Raw genomic sequence first — 15,448 nt, 5'->3', positions numbered from 1 at the left:
TCTCCGACAGACGCCGCTGCAGAAACAGCACAGATTCTTAGTTCACCTACTAAAAGAGTCACTCAAAGTTACAAGTTGAAAGAGTAATGGGGTGTCCGCCTACTGACAGACAGTGAGAGCGTGAAGCAGAAATAATTGTTACAGGAGTCATATGTTCTGTTTGCCACACCGCAGCCAATGAACAATTGTTCTGGTAACCAATCTCAAGACAGAGCACATTTTCCGAGGCCCAACAGCAAATGATATCGACCGACATGTGCCTTAGCCAATCAGAGCAAACAGAGACCTGCCAACGAATCAAAGTTTAGAATTGATTTCCAGCACTGATAGAATATGTTTTCTGCCTTCTGATTTGTCTGGGAGAGCCCATGTGCGTGAGAACAACCATGTTTCGGATACACTTACTTCAGTAAGCCTGGTAATATCTTCGTGTCAAATATATTCTCCTATAACTACTATCATTCTGTAGCGCACATCATGAGTTGCCAAATCACCTGTGTGTCCTGGGTCTGTAGAGGCGTTGCCAAGGAGACTCCAGACAGGGTAAGATCAGCGCACCCGGAATGGGATTAAATCGACTAAAAATTGAAGAACTAACACGTGAATTGTTGAGAACACTAGTATTCAGACAGGTAAAACTTAACTTCTTTACACTGGCATGATGTCATTAGTAGTGAAACTCATAAGTAAGAACACGTGCCGTCTTTGAAGTGTATCGGTGTACCCTTTGAAGCAGTGCTTTAAATGTAAATTTAAAAGTGCAGTTGTTCACTATTTAGAGTATTTGCTTTCTCCTGAGAACTGTCGGCGCTCCCTTTAAATGTGTTGCACTGTTGCAGCAGTGCTGAGAAGTGCAAGTAATCAATACTGGCCACCAGCTCATTCAAGCACTGCTGTGAAGGGATAACTTCTCTTAAGCTTGGTTATGCACGAGAGGGGTGTCGAAATATACTGATGGCAGCTCCTAGCCATTATACAGGAAACGCAATATTGTGATTCATTCCAGTATTCCATTCTACTACACCGACGCCTGTATATTTTTTCCATATTTAAACACACTGTATTCTTATTTAAATTTGTCTTTTGCTAGAACTTTGGTATGCTGAACTGTCAATAATCAATGTGTATATGTATTCAGATCCGAACCACTCCTACTCTGACCTTCGTGCACTGCATAATGCATATGTAGTGTGCACCATTCCTCTACTCTTATTTTTTTCCCTGCTTGAAAGAGGTGATTCTAGGTGTCATATTAAATGAAAACAGTGTAAACCGAAATTTAAAGGTGCATTTTAAAACATAGAGGGAGTTTGTGTAATAAGAGTCGCCTTTTGTGATTCAAAAAGTGTGTGCATGTACTTTTGTTTTCTGTGTGTATTTAGCATTTTTTATATTACACAAACTATTTTATTCTCACATGGAAGAACATATACTTGGATTTGTATGACTTGCCATGAGTCCATGCTAGAGAAAGTTATTGTTGTTGAATAATATTTTGAATGGGACTTGCTGAATTTCTACTTTTTTTCCGTGAGAAGTAACATTTCATTTTCGTGAGCAGTGGGGTGTCGAATTTTTGATGCAAGCAAGGTCACTGTTTCCATTTGTAGAAATGCGTCGGATTCTCTCACATTCTTTGACAGTGAGACAAGAGAGTTCAAGATAACCTTCAAAGACAACGTGCAGTTTTTGCAGGGTGCACACTGACTTTGATATCTGTAGAATAGTGTGAACGATCTCTCCGAAGTTTTGCATGGATGAAATCTTGACCATTCGCAATTGTGACATATAGCCCACAACAACCGCAGTTTTCAATGGGGACACCTTTTTGAATTTAAATTCTTTTTTTTCGAGCTCTTGTACGAGTGTGTGGTTCACTGGTTTGGTTGCAGCATTTCCATTAAATAATACATTTGTTGGAAGAAAATCATGCAACAGAATGTCCTTGATAAATTCACCCCTTTCTTTTGCTACATCATCTCTGTATGTGCTTGCGAAAGTTATTTTTTTGTTACCTGTTTTGTAGTGGATGGTTGGACAAAACTCTTACTTTGGTAATTAAAGTGTGGAAGATTAGCTTTAGTGATTATGGCAAACATATTTTTCTCTTTCTATACAAATATCTCCTGCTTCAGTTCTGTGTATAGTTTAAATCAATATTCCAAGACATCTAGTAGACGTGTCTTTATATCAGTATGTCGTGAAAAAAGACTAAAGCCGATGGTTCCAGGGAAAGGAATATGCTTCAGTAGGAGCACTTTCCCTCACATGCTCAAATGTGTGTCATGCTTCATCATTGGGCTAGCTCCATGCTGGGTTTGCGCTGCAGTGCCCGACAGGCACCAACAAAGCCGCTCTTTGCCAGATATCTTTTAGTTAGCCGTATGGTGAAGTAAGGGTCTGTGGGATAAAAAGTTGTTGTGTAGAATGGTGACGTAAGTGAATTAAAATAGGTGCAGTGGTATTCAGGATCAGTCAATTTAATGAATGAGCTCATTAACCTAATTCAAATTCTATCTGCTTCCGTAGGATATAATGGTCCTAGATAGCCTAGTGAATTAATTGGTCTAATTGGTCAACATGTTTCTTGTCAAATTATGTCAAGAAAGTGCAATTAGCGGTTCTCCAGGACCTAGAAACTACCCTAAAGTACACTGTGACTGGTTTCAGTGAGTGTGGATACTCTGACCAAGACAACCAGTCGAACAGCAAGTAATATGGTAAATATTGCACTTTAGAACAAGTAAAGTCATCCTGGAAAACATAGGCAAACAAAATTTATATGTAAATTTGTAATTCACAAATAAACAGTTTTCTGATGAAGGCATGCAAAGCGACTGTCATCATCATGCCTCAAGTGACATAGACAGAGAATACAATGTGAAATTGACACCACCAAACACTCGTAACAATGTGCTAAAATTTCGCTCGCTCTACATGGTGGGCTGGGTATATAAAGTTACTCTAACTCACCCAATTAGAATATTGAATCAAGCCTTATGAGGTAAAAGCAGGAGAAATGCCTTTTAGCATCCTAGAGGAAGAAAAATGTCCGCTTTAAAATTGTCTCGTATTACACAGGGGCCAGGGAAATGGTCCTGTTTCATGGCTCATTGCTTACATGGAATTCAGAGATGAGTCAACCACAAGACCTATACTGGCACTGCTTCCTCGTAGGGAAGCGAGTGAGTCGAGGCGGGGTCTATTTATGCGTGGCCGAAGCACATAGTCGCACTTACAACAAGCATAGTAATTTGTCTAACGTAGGCGCCACTTTGGAGATATTAAGTGCTCTGGTTACAAACAGAGTGAAGGGGCAATGATAGTTCAGTAATGGGATGTAGCATTCTTGCTTTCACTTATGTAAAGAGTGTCATTTTGGGAACAATCTGGTAAGAACAGCGCTCATGCAGTGTTGCACTAAAGCACATTGTTTACAAAATACCGGCGCCAATTTAACAACCTCCAGAGGCATTTGAGTGTCCAAGAGGGTGGGTAACAAAGGATTAGGTTGTTACCAAACCATAAAACTTTACTTAATTAAAGGTGGTTTCACTGATTTTTCAAAATCAAATTAACCTCAAACTCCAGTGTTGTGGGGCAGATTGCAAAAAGACAAAAATCTAGCAGGCAACAGTGTTAGATGTCCAAGTATGCCATGGTACTGTAGTATTAGGTGAGTATGTAATAATGGACACCCATGGTATTTAAATTGTAGCCCCTATTAAGATGAGCCCCAAAAAGAGTTATAGGAATTCAGAGGCAAAAGTGCAATCAAAGTACTGGAAGATCGCAAAATGGGGTGTATTAGTTTTTAAATTCTTTAATTCCGCCCATGGAATGTAATTATTGAGGCCCAAAATTTGCATGGAAAGGCAGAAAATCCAATTTTGTTCCTAAACAGAATGTCCTTGCTCAGATGTTGGTGGGCCTCTAATATGGTCCATGTCAGGTTTTCTGTAAAAAGAGGGTGCTCATTTATGTGCTGGATTTTTGACACTATATTGCTACGGTGTTCTGTGATTCTGCCTCACCGCTCTGGTGGTCATGCCTATGTAATTCATTTGGCAAGTGCTGGTGATCATGTATATGCAATTCTTGGAATTACAATTTGTATGAATTTTTTTTACCCATGTGAAAGTATCATTCAGCTGGATTTCTTTTGTGGCATCTGTGTAGGCCCACACATAACAAAAACCAAAGGGGAAATGTCCCCTTACCGAAGCAAGATCCCACAACGACCTCTGTCCAGGTCTAGCAGATTATTTTGGGTCTAATGTGGATCCAAATGTCCTTAAAGTTGACAGTTTGCTTATATTAAATCCTCAGCGGAGGTAGTGAAAGGTTGCTTGTTTGTAGGATAGTCCAATTCTTCTTAATGATTTTTTGAATAGTGTTGGACTCTGGTGTAAAACTAGTGACACAAGTTAGAACATCTTAGAACATCCCGCAGGCATGGACGGATCATTCCTTGGTTTCATTCTCTCTGCAGTTGCAGGGGAAAGTGGATGTGATCCGCCCAGCCCAAGTGCTTAAATGGCCTTGGCATAAGTTGGACTTCGATCTGTTTTCTGCCTGGCTAGCTGAGCACAGACCTCAATTACCCCCAGATGTAGATGGGGAAAATTTGTGCTTCCAAGAATGGCTGAAGGCCGTCCTGGAAAGCTGTATCCCGGCCAAACAGGGAGGAAAGGGATGTGGGCTATCTAATCCATGGTTCAACGATTTGCTAACTTTGGCAAAGAAGGGCTGCAAACAGCTCAAGCGTGCCTGGGGTCGCTCTTATGATGCATCTGCAAAACTAGAATATCGGGTGGCTGTCTAGCAATATCAAAAGCTCATTCGGAGAGCACGGGCGGACTTTGTAGCCAATAAGATGCTGGCCAGTATAAACCCCACAAAGACCATCTTCTCCCTGCTTAACAGCAGGAAGAGTGCGGGTGCTCCTAGAGTCTCTCCCATTGCTTCTAATCGCCAGTGTGATGAACGAGCGCAGCACTTTGTGAACAAAGTTGAGAAGATCTATCTGGGTCTTTCTAAAGCAACCCCCCCCCCCCCTACCCTACGGAGAGAGTGGTTCCTGGAAGGGAGGATATCATGGTGGGCAACTGTTTATCATCATTTTCACCTTTGACACCCCCGGAATTTGAGGCCTTGTGCCAAAAAATCAAATCGGGTTCCCCGGCTGACCCCATGTCACCTGCCCACTTTCGCCAGTTCCACTCATTGATCTTCCCTGTGAGTTTAGAATTGACCAATTTTTCTCTGAGGTCAGCTTCTATACCTAGGGCGTGGAAGCACGCCAAAGTCATCCCTTTGATAAAAAAACCCTCTCGGGATCAGGAAGAACCTGGTAATTATCGCCCTATTTCCCAGCTGCCTTTTTTGGCTAAGCTGGTAGAAGCGCATGTGAATTCCACTCTTATCTAAATTCATTGAGCAACACAACATTTTTGATCCTTCACAGCACGGCTTTCGACCACGGCATAGTACCGAGTTGGCGCTACTGGCAGTGTCGGAATCCATTCAGAGTAGGTTGGGCGTGGGAGACTCGGCAGCCTTGGTCCTGTTGGACCTAAGTGCCTCTTTTGATACGGTGTCCCATGAGATTCTTCTTGAACGCCTTCTGGAAGTTGGGATTAGGGATGGGGCTTTGGACTGGATCCGGTCTTTCTTAGAGGAACGGTCCTTCCAGGTCTCAGTACCACCTTTCCATTCCCAGGAATTTTCCCTGCACCAGGGGGTACCACAGGGCTCCATCCTAAGCCCACTTTTGTTCCATCGTTATGTCAGACCCCTGGCGGAGGTGGCAAAAGGTTGTCCCTGGTGTCGTATGCCTACGACACCTAATTGGTAATTGCCTACTTAAAAAATTACTCTGCCAAATTTGGATAAGTTCAAGGAGGATCTCCTGGCCATCTCCGACTGGATGGCGGCTAACTGTTTACAGTTAAATTCCAGTAAATCTGAGATCCTGCTGTTCGGCAAGGATCGGGAGCTATGTTCCGAGCAGTGCTGGTCTGTCCGCCTCAAACCCGCCCCTTTACCTAAGGAGGCTGTGAAGAACTTGGGCATGTGGTTTGATAATGGACTGACGTTCGAGAAACAAACAAAAGCCGTTGCTTCAGTCTGCTTCGGGCTCTTGCGAGGCTTGAGACCCCTGCTTGGTTTTTTACCTCTCATAGTTCGACAGACTATTGTTAAGGCATCCATGTACCTGGGCGCAAATAAAGCCAGCATTACGCGCCTGTAGAGGGATCAGAATGCGGCAGCGCAGCTTTTGGTGGCACTACCTAGATCATGCTCGGTGGCGCATGTGCTCCCCAAACTTCACTGGCTGCCCGTCGAAAAGCGTATTCAGTTTAAGGTGCTGTGCATTTCACACACGATTCTGAAGCACCAGGCCCCATCAGGGCTATCTTGTTTGTTGATGCCCTATGTGCCTGGGCGTTCGCTGAGATCTGCCGACCTTGCGCTTGTTTGCGCACCTTGAGTCTGGAGAGCGAGGGCCGGGGGACGTTCTTTTTGCTTTTTGGTGATAAAACTTTGGAACTCGCTCCCGGCTCACATTAGAGGTATTCCAAACCTTCTGGTGTTTCGTAAGGCCATAAGACCTGGCTTTTCCCTATGTCTGATGTTTAATCACAAGGTTGGTCTCTCATGCTCTTGTCTCTGGTTTCTGGTTGCGCTGGGACACCTCGTTGCTGAGGCAGCCATGCGCATTACAAATCCTTAAATAAATAAATATATCTGAACTAGGTCTAACTTGTGGTTCCAGGAGTGCACCATATTGTTATTCCAGGCTCGTTTCTAGGCAGTCTTTTTTTTTTTTTAAATTTTTGAAAACCTTTATTGTGCACAAATGAAAGAACAAATACGGGCCTACAACCCTCAGGCCGGCCACGATACTTAGTCAGCACGAGTGCAAGCAATACGGGTCCCCAGCTGCCACAGACAAAATATCAACAATCAATGAGCGTTACACTGGAAAGAATCCTGTCGCCGGGGAACAGGAGAATTGAAGGTTAATTTTAAAGGTTTTTTTGTGTTTCCATCATAAGAGAAATCAGTGAAGAATAAGAACTTAGGAGATTCGGGTCCGCACATTAGCTTCACAACATGAGCAAGCGGCGTTATGACTGGAAACATCAACGGAAGTTACCACATCGAGCAATTTGGTGGTGCAAATTAACAGCAAGATCATCTTCCAGCATTTACGCACCCCCGTCGGCGCCACTCCCTCCCTACCCACCCCAATCTCAGACCCAGAATCGAACCAGAGTAAGAAAGCGCAGAAAACAGAAAAAATAAGGCCCATAGAACTAATAAAGAAACCGAAAATCTTGCCCCCCACCCTACACCAATGCGGAGGCTACGGCCTACCCCCCCCCAGCAGAGTGCCTGTCGCCCTTTAAAGAACCCGAAATATAGAAAAGAGAGAAGAAGAAAGAAAAATGAAAGAGAAAGAAAGAAATCTTAACACTTATAATATAGGGAGAGAGAAAAGAATGAACTAGTCTAATCTCCCAAAAAGGAAAGGTGGGGAGGAGCCCATTCGATATCAAGTCACCCGGAGTCCCCAGCCATACACAGCCTCCACACCATGTCCAATAACAAATTCGGGAAACATAGAGCCAAGGATAGGAACAAAGTCAGTAACACCCAGATCTCCGGGTCAACACCTAACACGCAACCCCATCGGGTGGGGCAAAAACCCCCCAGAGCATAGCAAATCTTATTGTAAACGGGGTAAAGCAGCACAATAAACAATCAGCATTGCAAAAATATTGGTCAGCTCATGTCAGAAAGTCTCCTTTGCACGGTGAGGACCCAGTTGCATGTCTCCCGAACTTAACGGCTGTAAAGTACCCCCCATCCCCAACATAACATCAGAATCAGGACTTCATGTACGACATAAAGGAGGGAGGGACATCGTAGGACAGTGCAGTACACATTGAAGAAGCGTCTCCCCCCGGGTCCCCGCCCGCCCAGCAGTCACGTTTCATAGGAACAAGGACTTTCCTAGCCCTGGCCAGATTTCAAGCGCCCCCCTGAACCCGGCTCCGGAAAGGGACCCGCCCCAGCCAGAACAAAGGAGTAAGATGGCCGCCCTCGGCAAGAAGAAGGTCCCAAAACACAAGATGGATACCTAGGGTCAAACAAATTAAACACATGTAGCAGTCCCAACCTAAATCCCGCCAGTCCAAAAAACAGTACCACAAAGAAAACCGTCTAACCCTGGCCCGATCTCGGATGCCCCCCCGAACACACTCCTCGAGGAAGGCCAACCCCCTCTAAAACAGAGAAACAAAATGGACACCAAGAGGAAGGGGGAGACTCGTAGAAACAAAATGGACGGTGCCAAATACCCAAAAGTCCGTTGACCTCAGCAAGAGGAGCCTCCGAAGTGTTCTGACAATACAAGCTCCATAGTGAAAAAATCGGAGGCCTTAGTGAAGGAGCCGTCAGGGGGGCCAGAAATCGCTGAGCCGATAGTCCTGTCGATGACGATGGTAGCAGATACAAAGTGTCCGTCCCCGGAGGGGGAAACAAAGTATCCCAGGCAGAGCTGGTAAACGGCCGTCTGCAGGCGCCAATCCCATAATCATCGGACTCTTCGTTACTGGGGACACCTAGAAACATAATAGCCCTCTCAGACGTTGGCATGGGGCTGTGCAGTCTTTGCTGGGTACCGACCCTCCGCTCCCGACCCAAAGCGAAAGCAGCTTCATCGAGCTTCTCGCCTAACCTGCGGGAGCCATGACGCAGAGCCGATCGCAGGTCACGTAGGGCAGCCAGGATATCTCCACAGGACAGTGCAGGTTGCGATCCCTCATTATCAGAATCACAAGAGGGTGCGGTCAGATCGGCCCCCAGCCCGGACATGGTACCGCAGTCCCAGGGCGAGGGCGGGCGATCTCCACCATACTGCGACACAGCGAACATGTCCCTTCAGCCGACAATCCAATGGTAAAGGCAGGGGCGGGTAAGGCACACAGAAGCAACTGCCCTAGCCTCTGTTGCTGCCAAGACCGGCTGTAATCGAGCGTCGTCAGCAAGGAGTCGCCATCGGCTCAGACAATTAATCAGAGCAAACGAGTAGTCAGCCGATGTCAGGCAAGCCCCGCAATGGGGTCTACATAGCACGCACCCCACGCCAAACAAAGGATCTGACCATACAGTACGATCTTCCCTGCAAGCGCGATGTAATCTCGACGCGGTGCAGTCCACGGCCACCAGTGTACTCCGGTCCGTGTATCACGCAGAAGGCAGACTTTCCCAGGGTCCAGGTGTCGCGCAGGCAGATCGGCCGTCTCCGCTCCCTCGAGGTCCGGCAGCGAGCGGCGGCACACAAAGGGGTCCAAGGCTGCAGGACAGCTTCTGTGTTATCTCCAAGCTCCGGACGAGCAGAGATTCCGGAGGAACATGGGCGAAGTCAGCACGAATTCCCGTTCTGATCGCCGACAAAATGAAACAGGATTCCAGGCAGGATAGTAATGCGGGGCTCAAGGGCTGGCGGAGCCGGGAGCCTACACGTCCGCTCCGGTCGCCATCTTGGCTCCTCCCCCCGTTTCTAGGCAGTCTTAATGCATTTCAAGGGGTGTTGTCTGGCCTCTATTGTGGGGTAATTTTTTAGCCTGCATGTTGTAATCATGTGTATTACAGCAGTTGCAGAACAATCTCAAAAACTGACCGAAGAGCAAATTGTCATGTAAGGCTTTGGAATGATTGCTTCCGTAAAGAAGAAATCTGTTGCTATCTGTGGTAGTATGTAGTCTGCCATTAGTCAGACGAATCATGAGGTCCTGGAATGGTAGAGACCCTTTTCAGAGACCTTGTCTGTAAAATGTATGAAAGGGTTCAGTGTATTGATCCAGTCAATAAAAGAGGTACAGATTGTTTTGTCTCCTTTCCAAACTATTAGGATGCTGTCAGTATAACGAAGCCAGCTGAGAATGTTCCTATTGTAAAGGTTGTTAGGGCACAGAATGTCTTCCTTTTTGAAGTTGGACATATATAGGCAGGCCAGGCTAGGGGTGAAGGTACGGCCCATTGAAGTGTCCTGGGTTTGATTAAATAGTTTGTCGGCATATTGAAATAACTTTTCAGTGAGAGCTAGAGAAGGGCACTCCATGACAAAACTAATAGGAGTGGGTGTCTTGCTTTTCTCTCCAGATCACCTGGACAAAATTTATATAAAACTTTATAAATAAATAAATAAATACACAAGAATAAATGCATAGAAAGATAACTGCACATATAAAAGAGTAAATAATTAGAACTTGAAGTACTCCACCAGCTGTTTGTTTAGGATCATCTTGCCAGCGCGACTGGGGAGCCAGTTCAAAGCCTTGGGCAGGATGGCTCACCGGGTACAAAAGTCCTGGGCAGTTCGTTCCCTTCCAGGAGAGTTCCTCTCAAAGCACAGGTCTCTGTCTTTATACTCTTTACTAACACAGAGACAGATTTCTAGAAGCACCCCCTCCCTTCATCTACGCTAGAGATGCTGGCTAGACTCTCTGCGTTGAGATCACTCAATGGAGCTGGCCAGGCTCCGAAGAGAGCAGAGGCAGATTTCTTCACTTTCTCATCTTTGGACACTGCACGCATCCAACACTGTCTGTTCTTGCAGCTTATCTCTCTAGTCGGTGAAGTGAGAAAACACAAACAATCTGTGTGTGCAAGGAACCTTGGGCCTTCCTGCATTCACAGCTCAAGGGCAGGATCAGACAGACACAAGATGAAACTGTGCTCACAAAATGTAGTTAGAGTAAAATGGAGTCAATTGTTAATACACAATCTCACAATATATATATTTGCCTGTAGCATTACAGTCCACCCAGTGACAATTGACTAATAGTTAGCATACTCATAGGTGTAAATGTTATAGCCCTAGGAGGAAACATGGATATAGAATTAGACACACATTGCATACAGCAACAAATATATATTAGAATACAAATACAAATAAAAATGACACTTAAAATATAGCAACGTTTCCCAAAATCAGGCACCCATCCAAATAACCAATCCCACCACTCCTTGTCCACATCTTGTTTTACTCCCTTGACTAATTCATGCAATGCATGAAGATGCGAATGGATGGACATGGAATGGTCAGACAAATTGAAACAACATAATCCTTCATAATTTGTACATCCATGGTTATGTTTTAAAAGCAAATAATCAATAGTAGCCCTATTTTGTAATGCAGCTTTCCCTGAACATCCAATAGCAATTCAGCCTAAGCATTTTAAGTTTCATTTTATATTTTTCACCAATAAATATGCAAGCTTGTTTATTATCCTAGTATTGTACACAGTTCAACCGGGAACGCCTACTATGAATGTAGTTAGACTAAGTATAGGGTTTTGGATAATACAGTAATTTTAGAACTGCAGTCTATAAGTAAATGAAATGTATCTCTAATGTAGCGAGAAAGTAAAGATGGATGCAATGCAAACATCATAAGTCTTAATCATGTAGAGGCACATTGTCCACCAGTCAGGTTCACTGGAATATAGGTATATGATTTACTGCCACATGGAAAGGGCCATCCCTTGGGTAATTTAACATGCCTAACCGCTTAACCGCTGCGGCAATTCCGCCACGGTGCAGCGGTTTTGAGTGGGCGGGTGGCGTTGGCCAACGGACGGGCGCATCGAAGGGGCTAAAGTGACTAGAAACAGACACTATATGTTTGCAAGATTTATTGTTATTTACAGTAGTACACATACTATCGCTCCGTAGCTGACACAATGTGCGTTGCTCTCTGGAAATGTTGCTCATAAAATCGCCTAGCGTTGGCTGCTGGCATGGGCCTAATTTAGCAGGATCACATCTAAGGCTATAATAAGCATCGAAAACAGAGATATTGTATGTTATGATAAGTCATATTTTTCCACAGATTTCCTTTTATCTCAGGCAAAATTTACAATGCTCATAGTGAGAGGTGGGTTGTGACATCACTCTCCCCAGCCACCTCATCAGTATTGGTAGTATTAAAGATGTGTAAGAGAACGTCAACAGGAGTAGGTATAGCAACTAAACAGGTAGAGATAATATTATGGGTGCTCTTAATGTTCCGCATACAGAAATGAGAATCTTTAAGTACATTTTGCGCCAAATATGTCCACATGTTCTCCTGCTAATAATGTCGTCATTTAATACTGGCGGTAGAGTCCCTTGGCTGTGGGCATCCCTGGACCCTGTCGTCCCCCTGTGGACAGACAGGAACACAGTCCAAACACTGCAATATGGACATAAACATGCCATGCTGTGATCTAGAAGAACAGAGAACAAACAAGTATTATTAATTCTCACAAATAGCATTTATCATCAGGTACATGTTCCCCTTTCGCCTCTCCAGGTCACATTACAAGTAGGATGCTGTCTTTTCCTGTAGCTATGATTTCAGCAGGTTCAGGAAGGTTATTGGGGGATTCAATCCATATTTTAGCTGCTTGGTTGTTATCAGTGGAGCCAGACCGTCCCTGTCCTCATACAGTAAGAAGGGCTGGGGCAGTCCTCTTCTTAACAATTCCTCCATAAACTGGCATGATGATAATCTGAGCAAGTCGATCTCCGGGTTGCACTACTAAATCAGTGTCTCCACTGTTTAACAGTACAACTTTTATCTCTCCTTGGTAATCGAAGTCCATTACCCCTCGCAGAACTTAGATGCCTTTCAAGCAAAGCCCAGAGTGAGGGGCAGTCAATCCAAAATGCTCCGGGGGAATCTGAATCCCAACTCCAGTTTCAATTAAAGCTTTAGCTCTGGATTTCTGTCTGTGCATCTGTAAATCAAGACCTGCAGCCTCTGTGCAGACCCGATATGGAGCCAAGTCTCCGAGTGGTCTCCCGGTACAAGATAGCGTTCATGGCTACGTAAGACTGAATCTGCAAAGTTGGTTTCAACATTCGCATTAGCGGAGTTTCTACATTTGCCAAAGGTCTGTTGTTCAAAATTAGCAATGAATCATGCAAGTTATCTCTCCAACCTTTTAATGACCCATCTGACAATGTATTCAGCTTAACTTTCAACAATCCAGTTATTCTCTCAATCAGGTTCTCAACCCGTGGGTAGTAAGGGATATGATATATCCACTCTATGTAGTGCTGTGCACAATAATCCGGTTTAATTGCCGATCTGCATTGTGAAATTGACAACGTTACTTTGTTGCAGACTGTTTTGATCATTTCGCCGCTTTGCTCATTAACATTTGGACTTGCTAGCGCGACTCTGTGCAGAAATAGCATTTTACCCCAAGCCCTCTTGCCGGTCTGACCCCTCCGCCTCCATCTTGTTGTTATTGTCCTCCTCCTTAGCCCGCCCCGCCTCCCAGCTGAACCGCCCTCCCACAAACAACAAACAGCGCGTCCTGACCTGGAAGCGCCGTGACTCACTCTTCGCTCCCAAGCCGAGTGGTCGCTCCCCTGCTGCTGTTGTGGTATCGTTGTGCTGCGCATATCATACACTCTGTATTCTGACTCTTAATTACTGCCTACTGTGTGCTCTGATTGCCGCCTGCTTGCTTAATTTACCGCGCTGCCCATTCACATAGTTTAATTGCCGATCTGCATTGTGAAATTGACAAGGTTACTTTGTTGCAGACTGTTTTGATCATTTCGCCGCTTTGCTCATTAACATTTGGACTTGCTAGCGCGACTCTGTGCAGAAATAGCTTTTTACCCCAAGCCCTCTTGCCGGTCTGACCCCTCCGCCTCCATCTTGTTGTTATTGTCCTCCTCCTTAGCCCGCCCCGCCTCCCAGCTGAACCGCCCTCGCCCCTCCCCCTCCACTCTCCATATATGACAGTAGTTCCCGCGTGCAGCGTTTACGCGCAGCGACCGCGCCCAATCCGCGCCGAAGGTGCGCCAAAGGTAAGCCCGTCTACGCCCGTCCGCGCCTGGACCGCGCCCAGCGCCAGACCCCCTGCCCCTCGCGCTGCCCAGCCCACCCGCATTACCTACGATGCCGCCACCCTCCTAGCCCTTAACCCCGGTCGCGCCCCCAACTGCGTCCAAGCCGCTCCCGGACACACCCATGGACCTTTCTCCTGCTACTCCTGCAAATTCATCGGCACCGACAACATCTCCGCTACGACCACAACACAGACTCCTGACCCCAACCACCTACAATGCATCCTTCTCAACACCCGATCAGTCCACAGACACACCATTGACCTATGGAATCTACTAGACACCATCTCTCCGGACGTCGCCTTCCTAACAGAAACTTGGATGAACGCTTCCTCCGCCCCAGACATCACCATTGCCATCCCTGAAGATTATAAGATCACACGCAAGGACCGTACCGGCCACACAGGAGGAGGAATCGCTATCGTCCATAAGAAGTCAATCCGCATCTCAACCAGCTCTGACGCCAACCTCGCCAACTCTGAACACCTTCACTTCCAGATCCACATCGACCCCAAGACCACACTCAGAGGCACCCTCCTCTACAGACCACCAGGACCCCGCGCAAAATTCAGTGAAGACATCACGGACTTCATCACCCCTCACGCGCTCCCCTCAAAAGACTACATCCTTCTGGGAGACCTCAATTTTCACCTTGAAAAGATCAACGACCGCAACACCACCACCCTCTTGGACAATCTCGCCAACCTCGGACTTAAACAACTGGTCACGTCCCCCACCCACATCGCAGGTCACACACTCGACCCCATCTTCACCTCCAGCAATCATGTCTCCTTCAGCCACACTACGGAGCTCCTCTGGACTGACCACAGCTGCGTTCACTTCACCTACAACAAACCAAAACCCACCAACCACCTCCAACCAACCCTGCAAAGAAACTGGAACAAAATCACCACGGACCAGATCTCCGCATCGCTCCTTCTAAACACCCCAGCCCACTCTTCTAACGCAAACGAAGCCGCCGCCAACCTCACCCTATGGTTATCCAACACCGCCGACACCTTAGCACCACTGAAGAAACGTCAAAACAAACCTGCCAGCAAAAAGGCCTCATGGTTCAACGATGATCTTAAGAAGTCCAAGAAACTCTGCCGCTCCCTCGAAAAGGCCTGGAAAAAAGACCCAAATACTAGCACCAAGGACGCCTTCAAAAACGCCACCCGCACTCACCACCAACTAATCCGAAAGGCCAAGAAAACAGCATTCAAGGATCGACTTGACAACAACGCCCACAACAGCAAGGAACTTTTCAACATCGTCAAGGAATTTTCCAATCCCTCGGCCAACTCCAACGACATCACCCCCTCTCAAGCCCTCTGCGACTCCCTAGCCTCATTCTTCCACAACAAAATTGCAGACATCCACAACAGCTTCGACAACCAACCCGGAAACCAACCCACCCTACCTTTTGCTGAACATTCTCCCCCCGTGAACACCCTTAACGACTGGAACCCAATCTCCACTGAGGACACCATCCGCCTGATGAACTCCATCCACTCAGGATCCC

General features: G+C 46.0%; 1 protein-coding gene across 1 annotated transcript in view; it reads left to right on the top strand.

Moving 5' to 3' along the window:
- The first annotated feature begins 354 nt into the window (after positions 1 to 354).
- The window catches only part of PWP1 (PWP1 homolog, endonuclein), a 327,492-nt gene continuing 312,398 nt past the window's right edge, over positions 355 to 15,448 (top strand). Inside the window, exon 1 of the mRNA XM_086921581.1 lies at positions 355 to 543. Within this exon, the coding sequence (XP_086777707.1) occupies positions 478 to 543 (66 nt within the window). The 5' untranslated portion in view covers positions 355 to 477. The remainder of the gene's footprint in view (positions 544 to 15,448) is intronic.

Source organism: Lissotriton vulgaris, chromosome 1_1 (assembly GCF_964263255.1).
Source record: "Lissotriton vulgaris chromosome 1_1, aLisVul1.2, whole genome shotgun sequence".
Taxonomy (NCBI): Eukaryota; Metazoa; Chordata; class Amphibia; order Caudata; family Salamandridae; genus Lissotriton; species Lissotriton vulgaris.
The sequence above is the reverse complement of the archived record's forward strand: the minus strand, read 5'-3'. Positions and strand labels throughout refer to the sequence as shown.